We start from the raw sequence: 16,334 nt of genomic DNA on the forward strand, positions 1-16,334 counted from the left end.
TCACGCGTCAACATCACGCAGACCCCGCCCCTAATGTTAACATCACGCACCACTGATTCGACCACCCTCACGTTCAAACGCCCTATAGGGCCCGACCCGATGCGTTAGCGCGATGCAGACCACGCCCTATTACGCACGAACGTTTATCTCCCCGCCCATGCGTACTTCCGATCGCAGCACCTTGTTCTAGCGCACGCGCGTTAGTGGTACCCACTCCCCGCTGGGACGCGGGAACTGGGAACTTTCAAATGGTTTCGCGGTTGTGTACTGGCTGAACGGTTACTGCCTTGAAACACAATGTCTGTCAATAGGTTGGAGAGTGGAGAAAGGCTGCCTGTAATTTGATTTGGAGAGCCGTAGCCGTGAGAGTAGTACCTGCGGGGGTAGGGACAGCCTTCCCTCGCCCCCCTTTCCTCTTGGGCTATCGGCCGCAATGTCGTCCGACTGGAGAGGTGCCCGGAGCTGGCGAGGGCCCAGAGGGGGTCTGGCAGGCGGATGGAGGGGCAGACCCTGGAGAGGGAGAGGAAACTGGGACAAGTCCAGAAGAGGTGCAGGAAGTAAGTCCAGTGAATGTTACCTTGGGAGTCAACGTACCAATTCCTCAAGTGGTTCAACACTGATGTTTTGGCTCAACTTGCTCTGGGTGCTGCTCTATCTCCTCAGGTGCTGCTTCCCCAGCCTTTAGAAATCACTGGTGTCTCTCCATGCCCAGAGCTAGTCTAATCACTGACCTTGCGAGCTGCCATCGTGTTTCTATCCTATCTTTCAATTCCAGCATCCCCAAATGGAGTACTCTGTTATCTGTCTGACATCATCCTGGTTGTTTTTTTTTCAGAACAGGTTTCTGTGCTTCTGGTTTTAATGGCCTTGACTAACATCATGTCTTCATAGAATCGCTACAGTGTAGAAGCAGGCCATTCTGCCCATCAAGTCCAACCAACCGTTCGAAGAGCATCCCACCCAGACCCACTCTTACACTCTGCCTGTAAATTTTAATTTTGCATCCCTAATTCACGTAGCCTGCATATCTATGGAGACCTCATGGCACTTTTGATGAACAGTCACCTGACTCAATGTTAACTCTGCTTTCTCCCCATAGCTGCTGCCAGATCTCCTGGGTTTTGCCAACAATTTATTTTATTTTTCATGTCTTCACTTTATCTGTGATGTTTTATTGTTAGTACTTTTTATTTCAAGTTTTGACACTATGTCTCTCACTATGTCTGTGCAACATTGCATCTCCACAATTGCATTTTCTGATATGTTTACATTATCTGTAAGTTATCATTTTTGGTAATAGCTTCCAAAGCTATGGGTCCAGCTTCTTTTATATTTTTTATCTACATTTTCTGATCTCTCTACTGTCTTGCCAGGCTAATTATCAGATGTAATTCTTATGTCCTTCAGCTTAAAAACTGGAAAGACCAAAGACCTTGTCCTATGTCCCCAGTAAAAACTTCCTAATACCTTATCTGAAGTTGAACTGATCCAAATGTATTCAACCTTACCACATGGGAATAATTGGAGATATAACACTTGTTAAGCAAGAGCAAAACTTTACAGTGGGGAAAAAATGGCAAAGCTGTGATAGGATAGAGGGCAGGGATGATTAAATAACAGGATTTTATAGTAATGCAAGAGGAGTGCTAGTAAAACAAAAAATCGAAAATTGAATTGGAACAACTGAACATAGTGTAAAATGGCAGATGTCAACATGTCACTTTAAAATTATTTTTAGTGCAGTTCTAAAGTTGCAATGAGGAACAGTGTATTTTTCAGACTGCAAGGTAATATATAGTACTTGGTGCTGTTCTTTGCATTTTGTCTGGTGTCTCTCTGGGCAAAAGTATGACTAAGGAACTCCAGCCACTGGACAAAGGAAATTGAGGAGGATACTTGCAATGATTTCTTTCCTCTGGCAGACTACCTTCAATCTAAAACAAAGTCTTCCAAATAATTGAACTCCAATAGGCAGATGACGTGTGTCTATGTCGGTGCATGCGCATGTTTGTGTGGTTTGCTCAGAACCTAAACTCCAGTTAATCGTTGACTTGTTCTGTGCAACCAACAAGGATATAGATTTTTCATAAAAGTACTAACAATAATATATCACAGATAAAGCGACTGCTGAACATGCACATGGATAGCAGTGAGTTGAGGGGTGAGTAGGTTAAGTTACTATATTTTACATTAGGATTAAATCTTGGCACAACATTGTGAGCCAAAGGGCCTGTTCTGTGCTCTACTGTTCTATGTTCTATAAAGTGAAAATTAAAAGACTTCCAAACCACTCACTATACTGTCACTCACCCTTCACTCTCCCTTGTTAAGACCAGTGATGAGACCCTGGAAAATGTAGATAATTTTCCATATTTTTGTGAGTTGCCTGTCAATGATTACAGGCATAGACCACACAATTCATCATTGCTTCTAGTGTGCAAACTCATGTTTTTACCAGGATCTCGAACCCAAGGCTCTAATTCCAGTGACAAGAAAGTTGATCCAACAGCAGCAATCTCTCCCAAACCAACATGCCCTGCTTGGAGGTGCCTGAAGCAGTTCTTCCACTCAGCAATTGCTCACAGCCAGAAACCCACTCCAGGACAGGAAACATGTTTTGTGCATGTCCTCAAAGCATCACTGAAAGTAAAACATCTTTTCTGATTAACGAGAGTCTGTGGAGGTGTTTAGGAAGGCATATAAACCTTGAAGGCTTTTGGGAAGATTTGAGGCAAGAGATTGGAGAAATCGCACAAACCTCTGCACAGCTCATCTTCCCCATCATCCAAGCACCACTTGACCTACTTTTGACAGATCATGCATTGGCCTTTTCAGCCATCTCAGAAACTGTAGATAAAGAGCAGAAACAAGTCACCCTTCACCCTGAGAGATTGCCTAAGGAGAGAAAATGAGACCATAAGTTGTTACATTCTCTACAGACAATTGGTGACGTTTTACAGTTTTGTTTTTGATTGTAATCGTGACTTGCTTAATTACACCATTTTTTTAATAAAATGTCGATCTAGGACAAGTGATCTCTTCCTCTGGTGTTGTTTGATTCTGTTGGCATGTGTGTCTTTGAGCCAAACGCTGATAAATTCTGCACTATTTTGTTGCAATTATCCTTACATTTCTGTGGTTATTCATGCTTTTGATCCACACTATGTCTTACAGCACTTTAAGTCCATCAAGCAAAATTACTTTTACTTTTCTTTTACTTATCATTTATGGGCAAATGTATTTCATCTTAAAAGGCAAGCATGGAAAAGTTGATGATAATTAGAAAACATATAGATCCAATTATATTTTAAGTTACACTGACTTTTGTTTCATCCCCCTCTGCCCATCCAGACAAGGAACATTTTTCAGAGAGTGGAGGCGTGAGTTCCATTTGAACCGTACAGTGCCAGTTCTCAAAAATTATTCTGAGAGATGTAGGAGCAGAAGTTGGCCATTTAGCTCCTTGAGCCTGCTCTGCCATTCTAGATGGTGGCTGATCATCTGCCTAAATCCTGTACTCCTTGGTGTTATTATTGATTAGAAGTATATCAGTCTTTGTTTTGAACATGGAATCGTAGAGATATCCAGCATGGAAACAGACTCTTTGGTCCAACCCGTCTGAGCTGACCAGGTATCCTAAATTAACTTAGTCCCATTTGCCAGCATTTGGCCCACATCACTCTTAAGTCCTCCCTGTTCATATACCCATCCAGCTGCTTTATAAATGTTGTAATTGGCCCAGCTTACACCATTTCCTCTGGCAGCTCATTTCATACACGCACCACCTTCTGCATGAAAATGTCCCTCGGGTCCCTTTTTATTATCTTTCCTCTCTCACCTTAAACCTGTGCCCTCTGTTTTGGACTCTTTTTCAGCTCGGGAAACACACTTTGTTATTTTCCCTGTCCGTGTCTCTCATGATTTTGTAAACCTTTGTAAGGCCACCCTTCTGCCTCCGACGCTGCAGGGAAAATAGCCCTAGCCTATTCAGTTTCTCCCTATAGCACAAACCTTTTTCTGAACCGTTCCAAGTTTCACAACATCCTATAGCCTGGAGACCAAAATTGAATGCAGTACTCCAAAAGTGGCCTAATCGATGTCCTGTATAGCTACAACATAACTTCCCAACTCTGTACTCAATGCACTGATCAATAAAAGCAAGCATACCAAACACCTCTTTCACTATCCTGTCTACCTGCGACTTCACTTTCAAGCGACTTCAGTATGAATGTGTACTCCAAGGTCTCTGTTCAGCAATACAGGCCAGGCACTTACCATTAAATGTATAAATCCTGCTGTAATTTGCTTTTCCAAAATGCAGCACATCACATTTATCTATATTAAGCTCCTTCTGGCAATCCTCGGGCCTATTGGCCCAACTGATCAAGATCCCATTACACTCTGAGGTAGCCTTCTTGGCTTTCCACTGCACCACCAATTTTGGTGTTATCTGTAAATTTATTAACCATACATCCTATGTTCACATCCAAATCACTGGACTAAAAGCAGTTGGATCAGTACTGATCAGTGGCGCACTGCTTGTCACAGGCCTCCAATCTGAAAAGCAACCCTCCGCCACCACCCTCTGTCTTCTACCTTCGAGCTAGATCTGTATCCAAATGGCAAGTTCTCCCTGCATTCCATGTGATCTAACCTTGCTAACCAGTTTACCATGTGTTACTTATTGAACGACTTACTGAAGTCCATATCAATCATGACCACTGTTCTGCCTTCTTCAATCTTTGTTGTTACTTATTCTAACAACTCAAGTTAGTGAGACACAAAGCCATGCTGACTATTCCTAATCAGTCCTTGCCTTTCCAAATACATGTCAATCCTATCCTTCAGGATCCCCTCCAACAACCTGTCCATCACTGATCTCTAGGTCACCGGCCAATAGTTCTCTAGCTTTTTCTTAGCATTTTTTAAAAATAATGGCATCACATTAGCCAACCTCAGGTCTTCCAGCACCTCACCTGTGGCTATTGATGATATAGATATCTCTGCAGGTGACTGTGTAATCACTTCCCTGTCTTCCCACAGAGTTCTGGGGTACACCTGATCAGGTCCTGGGGATTTATCCATGTTGATGTGGGATAGTAACTGTTTTACATATCCAGCTTCAACCAGGATTTCTGCAAAACTGAACTTAAAACAAAGGCTTTCTTCAAGCAATGCGCTTTACCCCTCACTTGTAAAAAGAAACACAAGTTTAGAACCTTATAATTGAATTCTAGCACTGAACTGTTTATTCACTCATGAACTCTGACAACTGAACCAAAACCATTATATTTGAGGAATCATCTCTCCCATATGGATTGGAGAAATCGCCATGGGTGTGGAAATGTACAACAGTATTTTGTGATTCAACTTCCACAGCACTTTACGGTGGAGAATTCTAAAGATTTATCACCCACTGAGTAAAGAGATTCCCCATTTCATTCCGAAATGGCTTGTGTTTTATTCTGAGGTTGTATCCCATGGTTTTAAACCATTCAGCCAAAGAAAACAACTATTCAGCATTCTATTGTTTTAAAAATGTTCATTTCTGTGTCATCACCTCCAATTTTAAAACTCAGAGAATGTTGGCTCAGTCTCCTTATAGAGTTGTTGCACATGCCCAGGAATCAATCTGGTGACCTCCACTGCCATCCCTCTGTGGCAGGTATGTAGTTTAGTTCGAGTACCAGAACTGTATGTAATACTGTAGGTGTTGTCTCACTGTGTTCCATGTAATACCATTGTGACCTTGATACTACTGCAACAAACTGCCTTCGCCCTTATCTCAGAAGATTTTTTTTTGATTTCTCAATGTGGCCTTTCTAAATTAGATTGCTAAAAGCAGCAATTAGTTTTGTGCATTCCCACTTGGACATCAATACAGACTTTTCAAGAGCATGTCAGAGCCCAAAAAGACTTTAGTTCTCTTAGACTTTGACATACCACAACCAAAAGGACTAGCCACACTACCATACATCAGGAGCATCTCATAACTGACAGCCAGACTACTGCGACCCCTAGCACTCATAACGGCACACAAACCAACAGCCACGCTCAGACAATAACTCACCAGAACGAAGGACCCGATACCCAACATGAGCAAAACTAATGTAGTGTATAAAATACCATGCAAGGACTGCACAAAACACTATATAGGACAAACAGGAAGACCGCTAACAATCTGCATATATGAACATCAACTAGCCACGAAACGACACGACCAGCTATCCTTAGTAGCCACACACACAGACAACAAGCAACATGAATTCGACTGGGACAACACTACTATCATAGGGCAAGCCAGACAGAGAACAGCCAGGGAATTCCTAGAGGCATGGCATTCATCCACAAACTCCATCAACAAACACATCGACCTGGACCCAATATACCAACCACTACAGCGGACAGCTGAAACTGACAACCGGAAGCGGCAGGGACAGACCACTATAAACACCGGAGGAAACATCAAAGAAGCGCTTCGCAGGAGGCTCCCAAGCACTGATGATGTCGCCTAGCCAGGGGACGAAACGTTTGCAACAAAAACTTCCAGCTCGGCGAACAGAACCACAACATAGACTTTGAGATCAGGAAAATCCATGTCAAACCAGATTCAAACTGGTTTAATTGACTTGGGTCACATTCACTTGCTCTTACCGGTAAAATAAATTTTCATTTGTTATTGGGTAAAAGTTATTTGGACTGAAATTACCTTTGTGTAAGAAATTTTATGCTCATTTGTAGCTTTCAAATATTCCCGAACTTTCTTCTGATAGAGTTGTATGTGTAAAATTGAATCGTTGTTTCATACTGTCTTGTCAATTTTAAAATTGCTACTGATGTTAATAGTGTTTAAAAGCTGTAATTTGCCGTAGGAATTGCAGATTAAATGGTTGCGAAGTGTGAATGAGCTATTTGAATTACTCGGCAATTCTGACTATTGATTGGCACATTTTGTTCTAGCTTTTCAACAGATAACACCTCATCCACGCCTAATTCAAAGAACCTTGGATCAGCTTATACCATATAAAGGATGGAAGCTTTACTTTTCAGAAGGTGAGCCTTCCCTTTCAAACTACTTGTTTTGGAAATAACTTCAATTACTGTATATGCTTATGTAAAAGTTGAATTTTTCAAACAAACATTTCAGGCTAAAAATCAGGAGGTTGACCTTTACACTGACTTTGAGAGGTATGGTCTCCTAACATGAGGAGGTATGTAGTTGCGTTAGAGGCAGTACAGAGAAGATTCTGTAGTTTGATTCCAGAGATGAGGGGTTTGTCTTCTGAAGCAAGACTGAGAGTTTTGGCTTAGATTCTTTGAAGTTTATAAGAATGAGAGTGGATCTGATTGTAGTAAATAAGATGCTAATGGGAATTGACAAAGTAGATGTCAGGAGGGCTATTTCCCCCTGTGGAGCAATCTTGAATGCAAGATCACAGTTTTAGGATATTGAGTAGCAGATGTGCAATAGTGATGAGGACAAATTCCTTCTTTCAAGGAGTCATGAATCTGTAGAATTCACGACCGCTGTGTGTGGTAGATGCCAGTAAATAAAGTATATTTACAGAGTAGATAGATTTTTAGTTAGTATTGGATTGTAGGGTTGTGGGGAGCAGACAGGAAAATGGATTTGAGGCCAAGATGAAATCAACCTTGATCATATTAAATGGCGTAGCAGACTTGAGGGGCTGAATTGCCTACTCCTGTTCCTTGTTCTTATCATGCATGGTTGATTTGACCCCAGATGAAATCCAAAACTGACCATTGCAATCAAATGTAAAAACACAATAACGTGAATTAGAAGCAGGTATATGCTCCTTGGCTCCTTGAGCCAGCCCAGCCATCAAATAAGATCACGGCTGAGGAATTGTAACCTCGACCCCACATTTTTGTCTCTCCCTTGATAACCTTTAACTGCTTGCTTATCAAGAAACTGTCCAACTCGCCCATAAAAATATTCAAAGATTCTGCCTGCACTATATTTTGAGGAAGACAATTCCAAAGAATCGCACCCCTCTGCGCGAAATAGTTTCTCCTCATCTGCTATTTAAATGAATAACCCTGATTTTGAAATGGTGAACCCCAGTTCTACTTTCTCCCTCAACAGGGCATCATTCCCGCATCTTTCAGAATCTGACATGTTTCAATCAAGACACCTTCTATTCTTCAAAACAGCAAGGATTTAAGGCTCGCCTGTCTAATCCTGCTTCAGTGATCATACTGTGCATATCAGGTGTTAGTCCAATAAACTTTACTGAACTGCTTCTAACACACTCATGTCCTTCCGTAAATAAGGGGATCAATACTGCACACCATCTTCCAGATGTGATCTCACCAATGCCCTGTAAAATGCAAATTTAACCTCATGAGTTTTGATTTCAATTTCCCTTCAAATAAACAATAGCATTCTATTAGCTTTCCTAATTACTTGCTATACCTGTACAATAAACTTTTTATGATCCAAGCATCAGTGCACCCAAATCCCACCGCATCTCAGAGTTGTGCAGACTCTCATCCATTTAGATAATAGAATTTTTTCAATTCTTCTGTTCAAATGGACAGTCATATTCTCCCGCATTATGCTCAATTTACCAGATCTTTATCTAATTTCAACTGTTTCCATCCCTTTGTGACCTCCTTTTGCTGTCTCCCTAACTTATTTTCTGACCTATTTTTGTATCCTCAATTTCAATCCCATAATTTTCAGAAATGTATAAAGTTAATCCTTCGACTGATCCTTGTGACACAACATTTGTTACATCTTGCCAATCAGAAAATGACCCATTTATACCTACTGTTTGTTTTCTATCAGCTAACCAATCCTCTTTCCAACTTATTAAGTCACCCCCTACACCATAAACTCTTATTTGAAGAATGACCATTAATGTTTGGTGTCAAATGTTGGACAAGTTTAAAACATGCGAAAGTACTGTTAATATTTCAACAGAACTAATCACCAGGCAATGAGCATCTCCATCTATTAATGCAACTTGCTCTGAAAAATTATCTAAACAAAATATGTGACCTTGTTTGATCCAAATCACTGGGAAATTTGAACAATCACTAATGCCAAGTACAGTAGTCCTCCCCACTCCCCTGCCCCCACTGTACCCGCAGGGGATAAGTTCCAAGACCTACCACAGAAGCCAGAAACTGCAGATAGGTGCGAACCCATTCATTTAAATGGGAAACGTACTTTCCTGGCAGCCTCCTGGTCCCTGGTTCTGGAACATTCCCTAGAATATGTTTGGGCTGCGATGACCCGTGAGTAACTGAAACTGGGCAAACCTGACCCGTAAATATGGTGGGGGGGGTCGCCCTGTGTAACAATTCAGTATAATTTGGATGATCAAGGAGCTCTGGGAAAATGAAAATCATATTCAGGTTTAATATAAAAAGCTGTAGCGCCTGAGCAAATGAAGTACCTGATGCAAATGAAGGTGATTGTCAGAAATCAGTCATTGAAATCTCAGGATGTGGGTGGAAGGGTATCATCATGTGAGCAAACTTTGACAACTCTTTCAATGACCTTCCGTCTTTTATATGTTTGGGAATGTGGACTGTTTACTGGTTATTCCATGATGGTCAGTTTCATTGGCAACATCAGCAATAACGATGTATTTGGCAGCCTTAGAGCAGAGCCTGAGCCTTCCAGGTATAAATGATGCAAATACTAGGCTATGACTACAATAAGTGAAAAATGAACCACCTTCACTTGACTTCAAGTGGCACTTCTAACTACCCAGCATCATGGGGCAGAAGCTATCGTTTACCAACTAATCATTTCAAAACTATGACTGAATGAGTGGGGTAGGTGCAGGTTAATTGTACAATATAGGTAACAATTGCAAAACTGGTATCTCTAATATCAATAAAAGAGGGACTTCTTTCAAAGGTATCCTCACAGGAGGTTTTAGGTCATAACATCATTTTAAAATGTGTATTTGGAAAATTGGGATGATGGAATCAAGAAATAAAATGCTGTGCAAGTGGAAATTTATGAAAACAGCATTTAATCTTGTAATAATTCAGAACTTAACTGCTTAGCGTTATCCGATGGAACCATAATGTTCTTGTGATCTTAAACAGATTAAAAATTCCTTACTTTTGTTTGTGAAAGAATTTTTTTGATTACTTATAAAGTTGATATGTAGTTCTTTCTTATTTGGGAATGTAAAGCATTTGAAGTAATAAAAGCTACGGTGCAAATATTCTAGGTGTACCTGAAGTCAGATATTTTGTTTGATGGCTAGAGCCTCCCTGCAAATTACTTTTAAAGTTAGATAATTGGTTTCTTTCTTGCATATTGAGAGTGCAGATGCATTTGTGACTTTGTCCCTGTCGAGTTTGGTCTGATTGCATATAAGTGACAGAGCATTACAAATAGAATAATGATCATAGTCCATATATTTGTAAAGTGAATTGATTTGTTTATAGGCTTGTAACATTATCTTCTCACCTTCACTGTGGGAAATTACAGAATAGCTTTGAATGATTTAGGCAATTTCTAACATCTGGTTTAGAATACCCTAGAAGGTAGCTCCGAGTCCCATCTCGAGGTTTGGATAGTAGACAGACTGGTTCATTTTCATGAACTGAATTCCTGAAGACAGAAATGCTCGACTTTCAGTAATCATAGCAGTTTTACTTGTGCTTGGACCAACTATGTGTTAAAGTATTAAGGGATTTGGAACAAAAATTGATCCTCTGACATTTTCTTTTAAAGCCTATGTTGGGAGCTCCCCTTTTGTACAGAAGATTAGTGCATTTGAAAAATTTTTCACAAATCATATTGATTTGTATGACAAGGTAAGAATCCTGGTGCTGTGTTTTTGCTAATTTCAATATTTACTGTTTGTGAATTGCCTTTCTTAATTATGATGATCAATTCCATTGGCAATGACAGTATGTTCCAGAACTTGAGCGCCAAGAGTGACAAATGCAGGTAACATCAATGCCACAAATACTGAATTACAATCACCTGCAATAGTGGAAAGGTGAACCATCTTTACCTGATTTTACATGGCACTTGTAAATACCTGGCATCATAGGGCAGGGGCCATCATTGACCTAAAATTATCAAGTTAATCATTTCAAATCTACGACTGTATGAGATTCAGTTTGGTTAACTAGTGGAGGCTGGTGCTAAGGAAATAACATTTATAAAGTGTTACTATTTATTGTGAATAAAGTTTTTTCTATGATGTGTTAATTTTAATTAATGAATTGAAGGTGAGCATTTGATAGAATTAAGAATTCAACTTGACTTTTGCCATACTGTTTAAATGTTTAGCAGTAGAAGAAGAGATTAACTTCACTATTTTGCATCTTGAAATGTATAACAATGCTGCAACAGTCAGCATAGTTTCATCAATGAAATACAGCACTCTTTGATACTATAGGCATATTAAGAAAAAGAAAATCAGTTATCTTGATGCTAGTTGTTACACAAATAGCAATAAAAAAAGGACGTGCAATTAAATTGAAAATGTAAAATATTTCTCCCCAAAGGATGAAATAGAAAGAAAAGGAAGTATCCTGATTGACTTTAAGGAGCTTGTAAATGATGAAGAGTTGAAAGCTCTGATGCCAAATTTAGCCACTGAATTGAGGGAAATGCCAGAAAAACTGTTGGATTGCTTGGGATTGGCAGTTCATCAGGTTAAGTATTACATGACCCTTTTCTATGTAAATATACATCTCAGGCAACACTTGAATTTATTTTTACAATATCAAAGTGTACATTTTGTGTTGCTTCACTTACTTGGAAAAAATGTAAAAAGTTGTATTTCTTTCTTCGTTATTTATCTTGCAGCAGTATGAACTGCTTTCCACTACTGCAAAGTACCATCTTGAAAATAAAGTATTATTACACAGTTTTATTGTAAGTGAATTGAACTTTAGGCTTAATTTATATTAATTATATTGCACACATTTAGGTAATAACTAGAGACCTTGAAAAACAGGCAGCTCAGTTGGAGCAAGGACTACCAAATGAAGATATTCCAATTGTAAATGTCCCTTTCATTCACGCAAGGTAAGTTTTAGAAAAGACGTTTTTTTGGCTATTTGGGAATATTTTCCGAAACAGAATTTCCGAATCATCTGAGTGCCTATTTGTCTGTTAAGATAATTTTTCCTGGCATCGAATATTCATTTGACACTGAACAAATATTGATGCAGGTACACAATCCGAAATCCAGCTGTCTTAAAAGCAGACATTTTTTGTGGATGTTGCTTGACATTTACAACATTTATTTAATTTACCTGGTTTATTTTTGGACAGTGGGAACAGAGTGTACACTCAATAAGATGTACTGTAACAATACACCAAGAGTCTTCACAAGATGGACTACAGCAGTTCAGGAGTGTGGCTCACAACCACCTCCCGAGCAACTGGGGATGGGCAATAAATGTAATGCTACTTTTCATGATCTTTAAAACAAATAGTATGTCATCTTATCAAATAACTTGCACCTTAAGTACTGGTATTCAGCATCTTACCTGGACTGTGCATTTTATATCTAACCTTTTATGGACTGATTGATGTGACCTTTCACTGACAATGCATGATTTAAATTCAGGCCTACATTGTGAATTTGCACAATGTTTATTTTCGTTGGGTAGTCTAAAATCTGGGAAAATCTGAAATCCATCACAGTTTTCCTCTTGTTGGTGCTGGATTTCAGATATTGACAGTGCTTTACCAATTCCACCATGTTATTGTGCATTAAAAACATTTTTGTTCTGGAAATGTTTTGTTGGTTCTTGTGCAGTTTGCTTTGTCATATGCACAAGTGATGGAAGTGTCAGTAGATTCTAAGAAATTATGGCTTTCTTTGGTCTTTTTATTGCAACTCTCCCTGCAGTGCTCCAGATTTTAAAAGTTTTGTCGTTTTCTTTTCAAGAATTCCAACTAAGCTAGAATTTGCCATGAACCTGGGGTGGCACAGTGGCACAGTAGTTAGCACTGCTGCCTCACAGCGCCAGGGATGCATGTTTGATTCCAGCCTCAGGTCTGTGTGGAGTTTGCACTTTCTCCCCGTGTCTGTGTGGATTTCCTCCCACAATCCAAAGATGTGCAGGTTCGGTAAATTGTCCATAGAGTTTGTGGATGTGTAGGTTAGGTATAATTATCAGCGGTAAATATAGGATAACAGGGGGAGGGGAATGGGCCTGCGTGGGTTACTCTTTGGAGGGTCGGTGTGGATTTGTTGGGCCAAAGGGCCTGTTTCCGTACTGTGGGGATTCTATGATTCTAAGTCTAGAATCATCATATTTGTTCTCTAACTCAAGATTGTAGCTATAGTTGTAATTCTGTACTGGTCTGAAGTGCTTCAGTGATGTGTAGATTTAGAGTCTGAAGTTTAGTTCTATGTTTAAAGGATGACATTCTGTATAGGAAGGAGAAAATCTATTTCTATTTTGTAAATAATTTGTAATTTCTTTATTCTTTCATGGGATGTGGGATGTCATTGGTAAAGTCAGTATTTACTGCCAGTCCCCATTTGCCCTTGAACTGAATGGTATGCTAGGCCATTTCCAGCCACACTGCTGTGGGCCTGGAGTTGCACATAGGCCAGATCAAATCAGGATCCTGGACAAGTAGCTGGGGGCAGTGAAGTCTTTGAAAAAACAGCAGAGTTGTCAATGAGGTTTTAGCCTGATGGCTCTGGAAGGGGTTTAAAGTTATAACAGAGTAAGTGGTAAGTTTTTTTTGTGATTTGTCAAGGCATTCAGAACACAAATGTTTGAACTCCTTTGTCAGATTAATTTTGAGGTGCAACACAAATTTGAATGTGTGGGATACAAATTTCTGTTTTAGATTCACTATTTTTATAATATAGAAAACTTTGTTTTTATTTTTTGTTTGTTTTCAGCTTGGTGATTGATTTACATCCAATTTGTCACAAACTCAGGGTTATGTTAATAAAATATCTGCATGCAAGATCTAATATCAGTATGATAATATCCATTTTTTCTTTAAATTTTGTTTACTTGATGAAAATAAATACTCAAATCCCATGTTATGCATGTAAATTTTTAGAGTTTTTAACTATGAGCCTTTGACATCGTTGAAATATTTGCGAGCCAACTGCTATGGAAAATATGTTTCCTTGCGTGGGACAGTTGTCCGTGTCAGCAACGTCAAGCCTTTCTGCACTAGAATGGCCTTCATTTGTAATACATGCGGAGATACTCAGAGCCTTCCTCTTCCTGATGGAAAATTCACGCTCCCTACAAAGGTATATTTTTGTGCTGATATGTCTGAGAAAAGAAAATTACTTGTGTTCAGAGTTATTTTAGGAAACTAAGTTCAAATTCTTTCTAAAGTGTTTAGCACCAGAATGTCGCAGTCGGTCATTCACCCCGAATAGAAGCTCTCCTTTAACAGTTACTGTGGACTGGCAATCTATCAAGTAAGTGAATCTTTGATTAAAGACACTTTTGTTTCTGTATTTTTAGTTTGTATAAATAAATTATTATTCAATTTGAGTGACCAGAATTTCCTGACCTTGGAATTGTGATTCTCTTTGGCACTTTCAGTAGCACCGTATATAACAGTATTTATTTAACACTTACACTCTGCTACTAACTGATGGAGAGGTTGTCAGGCAAGTTCATAGTCCAGAAGAAGAAGTAAAATATTTGACACACAAATGAAATGCAACATCCATCTCTGCTTCGTCCATGGTCGTGTACATTAGATACCTATCTTCAGTCAATTCAATTCACACCATGTGATACAAAGAAACTGCTGATTATATTGATAAAACAAAGGCTCTGGACCCCAACAACATTCCAATAGTGGTATTGAAGATTTGTGCCTCAGAACTTGTGTCCCTAATCAAACCTTTTGAGTTACAACACTGGCATCTACTTGACAATCCTGTCCTCAAAAACAGGGCACATTTAATCCAGTCAGTTACTGTATTATCAATCCACCCTTACACCTCAGGGGAATAATGGAAGGTGACTTGGAAGTGCCATCCAGCAGAAGTAGCCTGCTCACTTTAACTTCTGGTAGGGCCACTCAGTTCCTGACTTATTTACATCCTTGGTCAAAACATGGACAAAAGCCCTGAATTCAAGAGGTGAGAGTAACTGCACATGGCATCAAGGATGTACCTGACTGAGTATGGCATCAATGAACCTGAACATAACACCATCAGTCAGTAGGAGGCAGGAAAAAATCTTTCACTGATTGGAGTCATATCTAGTTCAGCAAAGAGCTTGTTATTGGAGGTCAATCATCTTAGCCCCAAATCATCATTCTAGGTGTTCCTCAGGGCAGTGTCTAAGGCCTGACCATGTTCAGGTGCATCATCAATGACTTTGCTTCCATCATAAGGTTAGATGTGAGGATGTTTGTTGATGCGTAGTAGAGTATCTGTACTACTGTCTAGTATCATTTGTGACACCTGAGCTACTGAAACAGTCCATGTCCATATATAGAGTCGAGAGTGTTGTACTGGAAAAGCACAGCCAATTGGGCTGATTCCTGATGAAGGGCTTATGCCCAAAACATTGATTCTCCTGCTCCTTGGATGATGCCTGACCAACTGTGCTTTTCCTGCACCACACTCTCGACTCTAATCTCCAGCATCTGCAGTCTTCACTTTCTCCTCCATGTCCATATGTAGCAAGACCAGGACTACATTCAATCTTGGACTGCTAAGTGGCAAGTAATATTCATATCACCCATTTCCCAAGTTATGACTATCTTCAATAAGTGGGAATTTAACCATCTCCCTTTGAGATTCAATGGCATTACCATTGTGACTGTATCACTTTAAATATCCTGGGATTACTGTTGACCTCTGAACTGACTTGAAACCAAACAAATGCAAGAGTAGGCAGGACTGAGAATTCTGTGGATAGTGACTTGCCTTGTAATTCCTTAAAGCCTGTTCAGCATCCACAAGGCACCTGTCAGGAGAATGATATTCTCCATCTGCGTGGATGGTGCAGCTCCAACAACACTCAAGGTCAACATCATCTAGGGCAAGGAGAAAGTGAGGACTGCAGATGCTGGAGATCAGAGCTTAAAAATGTGTTGCTGGAAAAGCACAGCAGGTCAGGCAGCATCCAAGGAGAAGGAGAATCGACGTTTCGGGCATAAGCCCTTCTTCAGAATGAGGAGGGTGTGCCAAGCAGGCTAAGATAAAAGATAGGGAGGAGGGACAGGGGAGGAGCGTAGGGATGCAATAGGTGGAAGGAGGTTAAGGTGAGGGAGGTAGGCCGGAGAGGGGGTGGGGGCGGAGAGGTCGGGAAGAAGATTGCAGGTCAAGAAGGCGGTGCTGAGTCTGAGGGCTGGGACTGAGAAAAGATGG

General features: G+C 40.0%; 1 protein-coding gene across 2 annotated transcripts in view; it reads left to right on the forward strand.

Annotated features, from left to right (window-relative positions):
• Positions 1-223: 223 nt before the first annotated feature.
• The window catches only part of mcm8 (minichromosome maintenance 8 homologous recombination repair factor), a 35,751-nt gene continuing 19,640 nt past the window's right edge, over positions 224-16,334 (forward strand). The window contains exons 1-7 of one of the 2 annotated variants that reach the window (XM_043696575.1): positions 224-557; positions 6,961-7,053; positions 10,727-10,809; positions 11,512-11,661; positions 11,940-12,037; positions 14,048-14,246; positions 14,335-14,420. In XM_043696575.1, the coding sequence (XP_043552510.1) occupies positions 434-557; positions 6,961-7,053; positions 10,727-10,809; positions 11,512-11,661; positions 11,940-12,037; positions 14,048-14,246; positions 14,335-14,420 (833 nt within the window). In that variant the 5' untranslated portion in view covers positions 224-433. The remainder of the gene's footprint in view (positions 558-6,960; positions 7,054-10,726; positions 10,810-11,511; positions 11,662-11,939; positions 12,038-14,047; positions 14,247-14,334; positions 14,421-16,334) is intronic. The other variant, XM_043696576.1, reaches the window with a different exon arrangement.

This window comes from Chiloscyllium plagiosum, chromosome 9 (genome assembly GCF_004010195.1).
Source record: "Chiloscyllium plagiosum isolate BGI_BamShark_2017 chromosome 9, ASM401019v2, whole genome shotgun sequence".
Taxonomy (NCBI): Eukaryota; Metazoa; Chordata; class Chondrichthyes; order Orectolobiformes; family Hemiscylliidae; genus Chiloscyllium; species Chiloscyllium plagiosum.